Source organism: Phocoena sinus, chromosome 12 (assembly GCF_008692025.1).
Source record: "Phocoena sinus isolate mPhoSin1 chromosome 12, mPhoSin1.pri, whole genome shotgun sequence".
Classification (NCBI taxonomy): Eukaryota; Metazoa; Chordata; class Mammalia; order Artiodactyla; family Phocoenidae; genus Phocoena; species Phocoena sinus.
The window spans coordinates 21,245,719-21,260,744 of record NC_045774.1 but is presented as its reverse complement, the minus strand read 5'-3'; the positions used below and the strand labels follow the sequence as shown (position 1 = coordinate 21,260,744).

At 37.4% G+C, this 15,026-nt stretch overlaps 2 protein-coding genes across 9 annotated transcripts in view; one reads left to right on the top strand and one right to left on the bottom strand.

Annotated features, from left to right (window-relative positions):
• PEX3 (peroxisomal biogenesis factor 3) overlaps positions 1-1,607 on the top strand; it is a 35,353-nt gene extending 33,746 nt beyond the window's left edge. For 4 of the 5 annotated variants that reach the window (XM_032650932.1, XM_032650931.1, XM_032650933.1 and 1 more), the window contains one exon: positions 665-1,607. In XM_032650932.1, coding sequence (XP_032506823.1) covers positions 665-748 — 84 coding nt within the window. In that variant the 3' untranslated portion in view covers positions 749-1,607. The remainder of the gene's footprint in view (positions 1-664) is intronic. The other variant, XM_032650930.1, reaches the window with a different exon arrangement.
• The window catches only part of FUCA2 (alpha-L-fucosidase 2), a 54,918-nt gene that overhangs the window by 27,020 nt on the left and 12,872 nt on the right, over positions 1-15,026 (bottom strand). For 2 of the 4 annotated variants that reach the window (XR_004352491.1, XR_004352490.1), the window contains exons 6-7: positions 7,693-7,801; positions 6,353-6,452 (exon numbers count right to left, since the gene is read on the bottom strand). Coding sequence is in view for 2 of the 4 variants with exons in the window: in XM_032650927.1 (XP_032506818.1) it covers positions 2,952-3,007; positions 6,353-6,452; positions 7,693-7,801 (265 nt within the window). In the remaining 2 variants the exon portion in view is untranslated. Of the gene's footprint in view, positions 1-2,532; positions 3,008-5,674; positions 6,453-7,692; positions 7,802-15,026 lie in introns of those variants that run through there. The other 2 variants (XM_032650927.1, XM_032650928.1) reach the window with 2 other exon arrangements.

Below are 15,026 nucleotides of genomic sequence, written 5' to 3'. Positions count from 1 at the left end.
TAATGGCACTTCATGTAACTTCCACAACTGTCTATCATATGATGTAAAAGTGTCTGATTTCTACTAAAGGCAAATTCATAGGTTCTGCTACTACTATCAGTTTGTTGCTTACATTCATAACTGAAGAAATGCTAGATTTTAGTTGAAGGTTAATGAAAATAAAGATGTAATTTTTTCCTTATCTACATTCACAGATCCCTTAAGAACCCCTGTTCTCGGGTGTATATGTGTGATTATGTATGTGTGTATATGTAATATATGATATACTACATATATTCTATGTTAGAAAGTAATATACCTCAATCATGTCATGTCAGCTTCCAGCAAAAGTACCTTTAGACTTGTGTAGTGTTGTAATCATTTATTCAACAGATACTCTTCTAGCACTTGACACACACAGAAATCCATTTGAAGACTATTTTGGGTCTTCTTCTCTAAGCCACACTTGAATACTTATCATATCCACTATCCCTCACGTAAGAACTTAAACAATAAACATCTCCAGGAATTTATTATAAGAAAAACTACTTCTTTCATTAAATGGTTTTCTTTTGGGCCTTAATGCCACAAAACTTAGAGCTAACTTTGTTGCTTGATTACAGAAATGAATTCTGATTATCTGTTCTTTTTATAAACTGTAATGTTTTATTGTTGTCTTTGCTAGGATCTGTTAATGATGGAGCAAGTGAAAGACTTTGCTGCTAATGTGTACGAGGCCTTTAGTACTCCTCAACAACTGGAGAAATGATTTTTTCCTTCAGGAAGAACTACAGTGGAATTCATTTGCTTTAAAAAATACACTGAATAAATCAACTATATAGAGGGTAATGATTTGGTACTGAAATGTCTAATAAAAATATATTCATAATCAAAGTCTTCATTTCATAATAAAATAGATTTATTTGGCATCTTAATATATTTTTTTAAAGTCATCAACAAACTGGTTTTTGTGGGCATATCTGAGTGTACACAGGGCAAATGTCAGAATTGTTAATAATTTGTTACACCATGGATATTCCAAACTGATTAATGTAGATACTTTTTTTATATAATAGGAAATTCAGTATACTTTGACATTAATACTGAGGTAAAATCTGTTTGGGAAGTAGGTGTGAAGTCTGGAAAATAATGCTATTTAATCATTAAGTTCTCTGGACTACAGTACACAGGAGTGAACCAGACTTCCAGTTAGTATTCAAAGGGATAAATTATTTGTCTTAAATATACCTGATTGAGGACTTCGTTTTTTTATAGAAATCAGTTAATTTAGCAACAGTGCAGTCCAGTGGTTAAAACTCCCCGCTTCTCCTGCAGGGGGAACGGGTTCGATCCCTGATCCCTGGTAGGGGGAACTAAGATTTTGCATGCCGCGTGGCACGTCCAGAAAAAAATAGGGAACAACTATGATCAGCAATTTTTTTCTTTACTGTTGTTAACAATCCTTAGGAAACTACATATTGATTTAGCGGCAAAAATTGTGTTGATGCCGTTTACTCACAGCTATGATTAACTACTGTACATAGTTTCATTCATTTTTTGTAAATAATTTTAATAACTTACTTTGTATTGATTTTGAACAGTGAATCTTATTGCAATAAAGTATTTTAGTAAAATATGGTTTTATTGAGTTAATACTTTACAGCTATTAATTTATTTGTCCCATAGCATTTTTGCTGTTATTTTTGGAGATTACACTAGTTTTCAAGTTTCATTTTAACTGGGAATTGTTGCTTTCTTTTAACTTATTTGTTTAGAAAAAATAAATAGCATTTCCTTCTGAAAAGAAATAATTCATTGTTCTAGTAAATCTATAGTTCTTTATATGGGTAATTAGAGGAGAAATAAATGAGTCATGATCATCATTATATTAGATATATTTTCAGTAGCATAAGAATATTTTCAGTAGCATCATTTTATGTTGTTTTATTTCTCTAACATATAACATATAGCTAAATAGTAGAAGGTAGAAAATGAATTGTGAAGTCTCTTCTAAGGCCAGGTTAGGCCTGAAGCCAACCACTAGGGAATCTATGCCTAGAATATTTTTTTAAAAAAACAAAACAAAACAAAAAAACCAGAAAAAACAGATGTAAAAGTGGAGAGGAGAGCAAATGCTTCTTTTCAAAATTTGACAGAATATAATGATGTTATTTCTAATAGCGTGGTGGGAAAACTGTATTTTGGAAAATTAGTAAATGTGTGTGTAATAGGGCATGCATCTCTTCCAGCAATATTAACCCAGGATTTCATCCAAGGAAATTTTGAGAATGAACAGGTGCAGCCTTGTTAAGGATAGAAAGCTGATCATCTGAAAATTATCACCTGGAATCATCTACCTCTGTAGAGTTGTAGCAGTTTTAGAGATGACAAGGTAAAAACGACCTGTATTTGAAGCTAATTGGACTTAGACATTATAAATTTGTCTTCTAATTGTACAGTAGGAGCCCTTTTATCTGGGACCCTTAGTTGTTTGGTTAATCCAAGAAGTCATTTAAAGCAGGGTATCATTTAAAAAATAACACATGTATTCTTAGATATTTTAACTTAAAATATAAATAATCTTTATTTGCCAGTTATTGAATGTAGGACCCATGTCTTTTCTACCTTTTCAATGTAGGTCTGCTTCTAAGGGTTCTCTAATTTTCTTATACAGATCACATGTATTACATTATATAGTTGTAAACCAGGGGTACAGAATTCTTGTAGATTTTTACTATATTTCCCTTCAGTCTTTTACAACTTTTTTTTTTTTTTGGCTGCGTTGGGTCTTCGTTGCTGCGCGCAGGCTTTCTCTAGTTGTGGCGAGCGGGGGCTACTCTTCGTTGCAGGGCGTGGGCTTCTCATTGCAGTGGCTTCTCTTGTTGCAGAGCACGGGGCTTTAGGCGTGCGGGCTTCAGTAGTTGTGACTCGCGGGCTCTAGAGCGCAGGCTCGGTAGTTGTGGCGCACGGGCTTAGTTGCTCCATGGCACGTGGGATCTTCCCAGACCAGGAATCAAACCTGTGTTCCCTGCATTGGCAGGTGGATTCTTAACAACTGTGCCACCAGGGACGTCGTTTTACAACTGTTTTACCCACAATTAATTAACCAGTACATTTAAATCGGGAAAAAAAAAAAAAGGCAACATACGTTTATCTAGTTTTTCCAAAGTATTCAACTTGGTTTTCACAGAAACTATAACTGTTCACACTCATTTCATCCGCTTATGCAACATGATAAAAATTTCTACTGGTATAATCAATTTGGTAACTATAGTAGTTTCCTAGAACTGCCATAACAAATTACCACTAACTGTGTGGCTTAAACAATAGAAATTTATTCTCTCACCATTCTGGTGCTTAGAAATCCAAAATTAAGGTGTCAGCAGGGCCATGCTCCCTCTGAAGACTCTAAGGAAGAATCCCTCCAGTCCTTCCTTGACTCTTCCAGCTTCTGGTGGCCCCAAGAATTCCTTGGCTTTGTAGCAGCATAGTCTCTGCTTCTGTCTCCATATGGTCATCTTTTACATGCTTGTGACCCCCGCATCCAGTATGATCTTACCTCAGTATTTACTTTAATTGCATCTGCAGAGACACTACTTCCAAGATCGTATTCTGAGCTTTTGGGCAGACGTGAATTATTGGGGAACACTATTCAACCCATAACAGTAACGAACTCAACTAACCCTTGGTAAACATATATTGCAGCAAGTGAAAATCAAGGTGAAGCATGTGCCAGACAGAAGCCTACTAACTGAAAGCCTGCAGCTTGCCTGGGCGTCAATCAGTACGCTTTTCCAAGAAAATGGAGAGCATCTGTTAATCTAGTGAGTTGGTTAAATGGAGATTACTTAAAACAGCTTCTACTTTCTCCTTCAAACTTGTATAAATGTGTTGGTTACTGTGTATATATAAAAATCTGATATGAACAATTATTTATTTCTTTGCAAGTTAGGAAGGTTTTTATCTAAGCAGGTCTTTTACTTACAAAATTGAAATGAACAGAAGGCAAAACATCTGTCTTGTTTTCTGTTGTCCTAATTCATATTTATTTGACTAGCCTGACCTTTTAAAGTAATTGTGTTGCTTCAGTGTGGCACTCATAAGAAAATAAGATAGAGTCTTATTAAAGTGATATCCATATTTTAAATGATATCAATGTCTAAATCATTCAGTCTAATAATCTAGCTTTGCTTGCCTTCAATATTTCTCATCATTAAAGAAAAATCCAAAGTTACTGAAATTCAAAACAAGTCAATTTTGTGCCTATTTAGTAACTCTGGGAAAAGGCACAATTGCTTGGGGGGATAAGAACTATTGGCTTAAAATAGGTAATAAGAGCTCTGGTTTTTAATTATCCTTACTATAATTCTTGCCCTCCATACCAATGATAATGCTAAGAATTTGATGGAATATTTTAAAAGGCTTGTTATGAGTCCCACTTATAGTATATTTCACATATAAGCAAGATATACCTTAAATAAACTTAAATTTGGTGTCTCATTCTGTTTCATATATAATGTCTGGTTATTAGCAAAGCATTTTATCAGCACCTCTGAATGCTGAGCTGTATTTTATCATTTAGCTCCCTCACAGCTACCCATTAACTAAACCCTATACCTAACTATAATTTGCTTAAATAGTTCCATTTTTCCTCTATATTCTCTTTGTATTTGTAAAGGTCAAGATGGACAGGGTAGGAATTTAAATGATTGACAGGTTTTTAGTCTCAAAAATACTTTCTTCAGGGCTTCCCTGGTGGCGCAGTGGTTGAGAGCCTGTGCTCCGCAACGGGAGAGGCCACAACAGTGAGAGGCCCGCGTACAGCAAAAAAAAAAAAAAAACTTTCTTCAAACAAACAGATGACCTCACTTTTATGTTAAGATTCTTCTAACCCTGTTTATTTGGGTTTGTTTGAGGGCTTTTTTCCTTTTTTTGTTTTTCCTTAGTCTAGTGTTTGCGATCATGTAAATCTGTCTTTGTTGGACCTCTAATAAAATGTTACTTGGGATTTAGAACTCTTAAAGTACTTATTCATGTAAATACTTCGGCATGGTTTCAAAATTTTGGTAGTTGTAGAAACTTCAGCAATGAATAATTTTTTTTAAGATTTTCAACTTCAAGATGATTTTAGAAAATAAATATGAATAGTATTTTATTTCTCTGTCTACTTGACGCATTTATAGGGAACAATGAGATGTCCACATTTGATTGATATGACAAAATGAAGCCTGTAGCACTTCAAATAAAGATCTAGCCATGTGGAACATCTTTTGTTAAGGGGAGTGAGTTCTTTAATCAGTGTTTCTTTAAATTTACATCAATATCAGTATTATTTTTGCTTCATTCTTAGGGAAGATCTGAATAGACTTCCTAATTTTCAGCTAGCTGTTCAACTTCAATTTGCTTAAAAGCATATACAAGAAGTAAATTTATTAATTTAAATTGGTCCTCAAATTAGCCCACCTACAAAAATAGGCCCATACCTCCAATCCCACACACTCACCTCCCCCTGCCAAAGAAAAACGTGAAAGAATACATACTAAAATATTGGTAGTGGTGATCTTAACAGTGATTTTGCCTTTAAGCATTTCTGTATAATTTTAAATATCTATAGTGAACATATCAGTTTTATTACCAAGAGGGAAAAAAAGACAATTTTTTTTTATAAAGAGAAAATTACTGTAAGCATTGGAAATAAATATTAAGCCAAATTTATTATATACCTATGAACCTCTATTAGTCGGCTAGGGTTGCCATAATAAATACCACATATAGGATGGCTTAAACAACAGTAATTTATTTTCTCACAGTTCTGAAGGCTGAAAGCCCAAGGTGTCAGCAGGTTTGGTTTCTCTTGAGGCCTCTGTCCTTGGCTTGCAGATGGCCACCTTCTCACTGCATCCTTACATGGTCTTTCCTCCATATGCTTGCATCCGTGCTCTTCCTCTTATAAGGACTCCAGTCATATTGGATTAAGGTCCCACTTATGACCTCATTTAACCTTAGTTACTTCTTTAAAATCTCCAAATACAATCACATTGGGGCTTAGGGCTTCAACATGTGAATTTGGCAGAAGACACGACTCAGTCCTTAACACCACCAATTCCTCACTACTCTGAAACAAAATCCCCACCTCTGAATCACACGTGGAAATAAATTCAGTGTGAAGGGACGTCAATAGCAAAGTGCACTGGAGAGTTAAACCAGTTATGTGAGTAATTTAGGAAATTCTGGGCCAATTTTACATTTGCTTTCTCTGTGTGCTACAATTATAGAAACCTGATACATTCTAGTCTTAGATATAACTGCATCAAGAAGCACTCTACTGCAAATCAGGTCACATTAGTTAGTGCTAGAGCCCAGCCCCACTTACAGGGCATCTGATGAACAGTTAGCTGAGGCAGTTCTACCATGATGCCATTTTGCTCCAAAGGAGTCCATTGAAGTGGCTGTCCATGTCCCAGTAGTTCAACCTGAAATTAAAAACATACACACAAATGTCTCCAAGTGTATCTCTGACTCCCTCACTTTATTCGGAAGGAGTGGTTGATACCTCTTAAAAAGCAACGTGGACAGAAGATTCATTTTTTACTTTTATTTAGTGGATTACAGGCTGTTTTAAAATGAGTGTATACATCTGTCTTGCTCCCATATTACTCTCAAAAGTGTGCAGGATTTGGGGAAGAATTGTAAAGATTGAATAGGGTCAGGGTAGAGAAAATTGTTCTCAAACCAATCTGCACGACTAAGGCCTGCCCAGTTCTCACACAGAATGTTTGAAGAAAGGCTCAGCTTCCTTATCCAGCCACCATTCCCCCCCAAGATGTTCCAATAACCTCCACTAATCAACAATACCTAAGTGTGATCAATTATTACTGTAACTGTTCTATATTCTTCGTCTTATATAAGGTGAATTTCAATAAGTAGTTTTTTATATATCTGTGGTTATTTTGAACCAGAAAACTTTGCTTATCATATAGAGTAATATAAAAACAAAACCCGTGAACTTTCAAATAACAGTATTAATGGCAGCCAAAGAGAACATAAATAAAACAAAAAGATAATGTCATGCCCAGGACACTAAGCTGTAATTAAACATCAGATCTGAACTCATCTCCTTTTCTGCCTGATTGGCCATAAGTGTTAGAAATGAAATATGGAAAAATGATGCAAGGAAAAGCATTTGGACAATTCATATCCCAGAAAATTTTCAGTTTCTTAAAAATAATCTATAAAATATATCAAAGTGAACTCGATGCCAGAGCTGATGGTTACAACTGTGAGATTAACCTTTAATTTTCCCGCAGTTTTTTGTGAACTTGAAATGGTGGGGCCATGACATCTCATAGTTATTCAGATGTGTTCTGGGGTGGGATGTCAGGGGAAGAATCTGGACTCCAGTTTTACGAAAAGATTCATTTTGGATGCATGCAGTGAGCCTGAACAACATAGAATGACTGTGAAGAAGATATTTTAATTGATATGCATGGAGATAATATAGCCGTTTTATAGGTTTGGTTTTCTGGGAAATGAAAGAAAACTTTCAAAGGTTTTTGCCAAACATTGCCATTGATGAAGTCCATTTTTAAATTACTCTTATGAGGTATAAGAGGAACACATATAAGGCTCACCCTGAAGTTAAAAGTTATGTCTTCATCAGGTTATTCTAGTCAGCAAGTTAAAGGAACAATAAAAGACAAAATTCCCTCTTACCTCTGTTGCCCCCAGAGTAGCTTTGGGCTGACCAAGAAACAGCTGTCCTGATGTGGGCCATTTGAGAAACATGGCATAGACCAATTTGTTTTTAGGTTTGGACGTGTACCTGGTTAAAAGGGAATAAAAGCATAGTAATATTTCTCATTATTTATGGGTCAGGTCTAGAATTATTTTACAGAGATACTTCCATTCAGTAAATATTTACCAATGTTTTTGTTAATAGAGTGAAGGAAAACTAGCCTGATGGTAGCATAAAAAGCACCCAGAAGTGTTCTGATCCCAATTCCCGTGTATGTGTGTGGAGTGGGGGAGAAGTTCCCCACACCACCAAGCAATTCTCGGACACTAACTGGGTGTCCTACAATTCAACTCAATTCTGACACCATCTACCCAGAGATAGTGTCAGATTCTACAGGTTAAGGGTTTAGTCCTACAAGACTGCCCCCTCCCCAAATTCAGACACCAGTCACAAATCCAGATTGTCACCTGGGCTTCTGACCCACAGGCTGTAGATTGGAGCTTCCTACGACCCCCTCCTTGAGTTCAACTAATTTTCTAGAGCAGCTCACAGAATTTACAGAAACATTTTACTTCCTGTATTACAGGTCTATTATAAAAGGATATATCTCAGGAACAGCCAGATGGAAGAGATGCACAGGGCAAGGTATGTGGGAAGGGGCAGGGAGCTTCCATGCCTTCTCCAGGTGCTCCATTCTCCCTGTACCTCCACCAATCCAGAAGTTCTCTAAACCTCATCCTTGGGATTTTTATGGAGGCTTCATTAGTCATTATTGATTAAATCAATGACCACTGATGATTGGTTCAACCTCCACCCTTTCACCCCTCCCTGAAGGCCATGGGCAACCAGCCCTCATCCTTTGGTAGTGTCCAAAATCACCTCACTGACATAACGAAAGACACCTTTATGGCTCTCATCGCTTAGGAAATTCCAAGAGTTTTAGGAGCTCTGTGCCAGAAACAGAAAAAGACCAAATATATATTTCTTATTATAAATCACAGTTATCACAGCACCTCTCTTCCCCACTTCCCCAGTGCTAAAAGGAATTTCTTGGAACCGAGATTTTTCTAGTACTACTCTTCTTCATCAGACTTTTCTCATGGAGCTGGAAACAGGTGGGGGAATGTGAGCAAAGAGCATAAGATGCAAGAATAGATGGCTTTCCACCTGATGATCAAATCTTCATATTCCTTCATTCAACAGGTATGTATCTGTCAATGCTGGGCCCAGTACCGTGCTTGGTGTTAAGAATACAATAGAAAACAAAACACACTTAGTTCTTGTTCTTGTAAAGCTTAGACTAGAGTGAGGGAGAGAGACATCAAATAATCACACAAATAATATAGAAGTGTGAATTTTTATAAGCACTATGAAAGAAGAGGAAGTTGAAAGATTATAATAAAGGCATGTTTTTACATTATACCATTAGCAAGAAAATGAGATTTAATCTGAGACTTAAAGGATGAATGTGAGCAAAAGGGAAAAGGTAAGAAGAGTAAGGTCTAGACAAAGAAAACAGAATTCATTCATTTTTTCACTCAATTATTTGACAAATATTTATTGACATCTTAAAATGGTAATCACTGTTTCAGAGCTGGAGACATAGCATTGAACACAGTCCCTGTCCTCATGGAGCTTACATGTAGTGGAGAAAATTAGAATGAGCAAAAAAATATATGTCAGATGATGATTAAATGTTATGGAGAAAACTGAAGCCCAGTAAGAAGAATAGAGCATGCCTGTGTGAAAATTAATAAACAGGAAGCTCAATTAAAATAGAGTCAGGAGACCAGAGAGGGGCGCTCCCATGCCCTGCAACAATAGCAGAGCCCAGAGGAAGTAGGAAGGCTCCTCTTATTACCTGGCAACAACTCAGCCAATGAAAAGCCATGGACTCTTCATTTACTATAGCTTTCCCAACTTCCTTTTCCCCCCAGTAAAAGAGTTCTCCTTCCCTTGCTGTGCAGGGACTTGCATGTGGCTTGCCATGTTTGCAGACCCCAAATTACAATTCTTTGGTGATCGCAAATAAACCCACTTTTGCTAGAGAAATAACTGGCAGTCTATTTTAGGTCAACACTACGTTGGCAAAAAGGGATCTAGGTGTTCTTTTAAATAAAATAGTCAAAAAAGAAAACTACAGACCAATATCACTGGTGAACATAGATGCAAAAATCCTCAACAAAATACTAGCAAACAGAATCCAACAGCACATTAAAAGGATCAAACACCATGATCAAGTGGGGTTTATCCCAGGAATGCAAGGGTTCTTCAATATACGCAAATCAATCAATGTGATACACCATATTAACAAATTGAAGGAGAAAAACCATATGATCATCTCAGTAGATGCAGATAAAGCTTTGGGAAAAATTCAACACCGATTTATGATAAAGACCCTCTAGAGAGTACGCATAGAAGGAACTTACCTCAACATAATAAAGACCATATATGACAAACCCACAGCCAACATCATCCTCAATGGTGAAAAACTGAAAACATTTCCTCTAAAATCAGGAAAAAGAGAAGGTTGCCCACTCTCACCACTGTTATTCAACATAGTTTTGGAAGTATTAGCCACAGCAATCAAAGAAGAGAAAGAAAGAAAAGGCATCCAAATCGGAAAAGAAGAAGTAAAGCTGTCACTGTTTGCAGATGACATGATACTATACATAGAGAATCCTAAAGATGCTACCAGAAAACTACTAGAGCTAATCAATGAATTTGGTAAAGTAGCAGGATACAAAATTAATGCACAGAAATCTCTTGCATTCCTATACACTAATGATGAAAAATCTGAAAGTGAAATTAAGAAAACACTCCCATTTACCATTGCAAAAAAAAAGAATAAAACACCTAGGAATAAACCTACCTAAGGAGACAAAAGACCTGTATGCAGAAAATTATAAGACACTGATGAAAGAAATTAAAGATGATACAAATAGATGGAGAGATATACCATGTTCTTGGATTGGAAGAATCAACACTGTGAAAATGACTATTCTACCCAAAGCAATCTACAGATTCAATGCAATCCCTATCAAACTACCACTGGCATTTTTCACAGAACTAGAATGAAAAATTTCACAATTTGTATGGAAACACAAAAGACCCCGAATAGCCAAAGCAATCTTGAGAAAGAAAAACAGAGCTGGAGGAATCAGGCTCCCAGACTTCAGACTATACTACAAAGCTACAGTAATCAAGACAGTATGATACTGGCACAAAAACAGAAATATAGATCAATGGAACAGGATTGAAAGCCCAGAGATAAACCCACGCACATATGGTCACCTTATCTTTGATAAAGGAGGCAAGAATATACAATGGAGAAAAGGCAGCCTCTTCAATAAGTGGTGCTGGGAAAACTGGACAGCTACATGTAAAAGAATGAAATTAGAACACTCCCTAACACCATACACAAAAATAAACTCAAAGGGATTAAAGACCTAAATGTAAGGCCAGACACTATCAAACTCTTCGATGAAAACATAGGCAGAACACTCTATGACATAAATCACAGCAAGATCCTTTTTGACCCACCTCCCAGAGAAAGGGAAATAAAAACAAAAATAAACAAATGGGACCTAAAACTTCAAAGCTTTTGCACAGCAAAGGAAACCATAAACAAGACGAAAAGACAACCCTCAGAATGGAAGAAAATATTTGCAAATGAAGAAACTGACAAAGGATTGATCTCCAGAATTTACAAGCAGCTCATGCAGCTCAATATCAAAAAAAACAAACAACCCAATCCAAAAATGGGCAGAAGACCTAAATAGACATTTCTCCAAAGAAGATATACAGATTGCCAACAAACACATGAAAGAATGCTCAACATCATTAATCATTAGAGAAATGCAAATCAAAACTACCATACAATGTCAACTCACACCAGTCAGAAAGGCCATCATCAAAAAATCTACAAACAATAAATACTGGAGAGGGTGTGGAGAAAAGGGAACCCTCATACACTGTTGGTGGGAATGTAAATGGATACAGCCACTATGGAGAACAGTATGGAGGTTCCTTAAAAAACTACAAATAGAACTACCATACGACCCAGCAATCCCACTACTGGGCATATACCCTGAGAAAACCATAATTCAAAAAGAGTCATGTACCACAATGTTCATTGCAGCTCTATTTACAATAGCCAGGACATGGAAGCAACCTAAGTGTCCATCGACAGATGAATGGATAAAGAAGATGTGACATATATATACAATGGAATATTAATCAGCCATAGAAAGAAATGAAATTGAGTTATTTGTAGTGAGGTGGATGGAACTAGAGACTGTCATACAGAGTGAAGTAAGTCAGAAAGAGAAAAATACCGTATGCTAACACATATATATGGAATCTTAAAAAAAAAGGTCATGAAGAACCTAGGGGCAAGACGGGAATAAAGACGCAGATCTACTAGAGAATGGATTTGAGGACACAGGGAGGGGGAAGGGTCAGCTGTGACAAAGTGAGAGAGTGGCATGGACATATATACACTACCAAATGTAAAATCCATAGCTACTGGGAAGCAGCCGCATAGCACAGGGAGATCAGCTCTGTGCTTTGTGACCACCTAGAGGGGTGGGATAGGGAGGGTGGGAGGGAGGGAGATACAAGAGGGAAGAGATATGGGGATTTGTACATATACATATACATATCTGATACATATGTATCAGATATGTATAACTGATTCACTTAGTTATAAAGCAGAAACTAACACACCATTGTAAAGCAATTATACTCCAATAAAAATGTTAGAAAAGAAAAAAGATCAGAGGATTGTTAGGGGATCCTTTGGCTCCTCTGTGTTTATACTAACCTCAAATTAAATATCTGTACATTCTGTCACATTAATTTAAATCTTCACCATACTTACTTTGTTAAAAGGAATAGACAACTTGTTCTCAAGGTAAATCAGTGATGAAGAAAACAGAAAAAATCATAGACCTTCTGATTCTCTAGACTGATTCCTTACTGATTTGGAGACAAACTTCAAATTTTTAAAAATTATTTTGAGCCATGTTAGAAATCATAATCACTCTCACATTTGGTAATCTGAAGCAGTTTTAATTTCTTAAACCAATGGCATTGCTGGAAATTACCTGACCCCTAAATTTTAAAATGTGTTCATTTATTCAAAAATTATCTGTGACTACAATATACCTGGAACTCTTTTAAGTTCTGGGTGTACAGCAATAAAGAAGAAAGTCTACATGCAAAAAAATAAAAATAAATAGAATAGTCAAGGAAGACCTCTTTGAGGAGGTGGCATTGAGGAGACCTGAAGGATGTGAGGGGGAACCACGTGAGCAGAGGAAGAGAACAGCAAGCACAGAGTCCCAATGCAGCAGTATGCTTGGCCTGTTGATAGAACAGCAAGGAGGGCAGAGTGACTGAAGGAGAGGAAGTGAAGGATAGCATGATAGCCAGTGAGATCACAGAGACAAGGTGCTCATTTTTATAGGACCTTATAAGCCTTTGTAAGTCTTGAATTTTTCTCTAAGACTGGAAGCCGCTGGAAGAATTTGAGCATGGGAGTGTCATAACCTGACTTATTATTTAAAAGGTTTTGTAGCAGATAGATTAAAGGAGCACAGATGGGAATAGATCAGACAAGAAGCTACTGAAATAATCCAGGGGGGAAACGATGGAGACTAACGGGAAGAGGGTTGCCACAGACAGGATGAGAAGTGGTCAGATTCCAGATATATTTCAAAGATATGATGAATTTACTGATGGATTGGCTGTGGGATGTAAAAGAAAGGGAAGTTAAGGACTCTAAGGTTTTGGGCCTGACAAGCACCTAAAAGCATGAAGCTGCCATTAACTGAGATGGGGGAGACTGTGGGTGGAACTAATTTAGAGCAAAATTTTAAGGACCTAAGTTTTGGACACAACAGGTTTAAGATGCTTTATTTTTAAGTGGAGACACTGACTAGGAAGTTGAATATATGATTCTGGAGTTTAAAAAAGATGATTCCACTGCAGAGGTCATCAGTATGGCATTTAAAGCCCTGAAAATAGATGAGATCACCTGGGGAATTAAGATAAAGAATAGAAGTCCAAGGGCTGAGCCTCAGGGCACTTCAAGGTTTAGTGGTCGGGGACTTGAGGTGGAACCAGCAAAGGAGACTAAGAAGGAATGGCCAACAGGCACAGTGAAGACAGAGACAGCCATCACTTGGGGCAAATGCTGACAGTAAGCTCAGATGATAGGGACCGCGACTGACCCAGTGAGGGAGAGGTTCCTGTGGACCTGGATAACAGTGATTTTATAGAGTGTGGGGTGGAAGTCTGACCAGAGTGAGGTTAAGAGGAAAACTGGAGGGCTTACCTGGTGGTGCAGTGGTTGGGAGTCGTCCTGCCAATGCAGGGGACAAGGGTTCAAGCCCTGGTCCAGGAAGATCCCATGTGCAGTGGAGCAACTAAGTCTGTGCGCCACAACTACTGAGCCTGCACTCTAGAGCCTGTGCGCCACAACTACTGAAGCCCGCGTGCCTAGAGCCTGTGCTCCGCAACAGGAGAAGCACCGCAATGAGAAGCCTGCGCACTGCAGCGAAGAGTAGCCCCCATTCACCGCAACTAGAGAAATCCGCGTGCAGCAACGAAGACCCAACACAGCCAAAAATATACATAAATAAATAAATAATTTTTTTTTTTAAAAAGAGGAAAACTGGAGCAAGAAACTGGAGATAGCAAGTAAAAAACATTCTTTCAAGATGTTCTACTATAAAGGAAAGTAGAGAAATGGGAAAGTAGCTGGAGATCTAAGTAGGATGGAAAGAGTTCAAGATGAAAAAAAACAAAACAGGTTTTTATGCTGATAGGAAAGGATCTAACAAAGAGGGGAAATTGAAGATGAGGAGCAAACGGGGAGAATTGCTAGAACAATATCCTTGAGTGGATAACCTGGGATGGGATCCAGGATACATGGGTTTGCTTTAAAGCCAAAAGCGAGAGCATTTGACATTATGTGTGTGTGTGTGTGTGTGTATTTCTAGTCACATTTAGCTACACAGGGGTAGATATGGAATAAGTAGAGCTGAGTTTAATCAAAGCTGAGTTTTAATGAGTACGACAGAGGGAGAGAGAGTTAAGGAGTTGAGGGTGGATGCACTGGAGTGATGCATAGAATCTGACCTGGATAAGGAAAAAGAAAAGACATGAGAGGGTTGAGGCAGGAGGAAGAGAAAACGTGACAGAATTAAAGGCGGCAGATCCCTTTGGAAGCTGAAGTGAGCTAAAATATAAGAGGTGGGAGTTAGACAATGGAATGCTTCAGACTGAGAGCATAGAAGGAGTACAG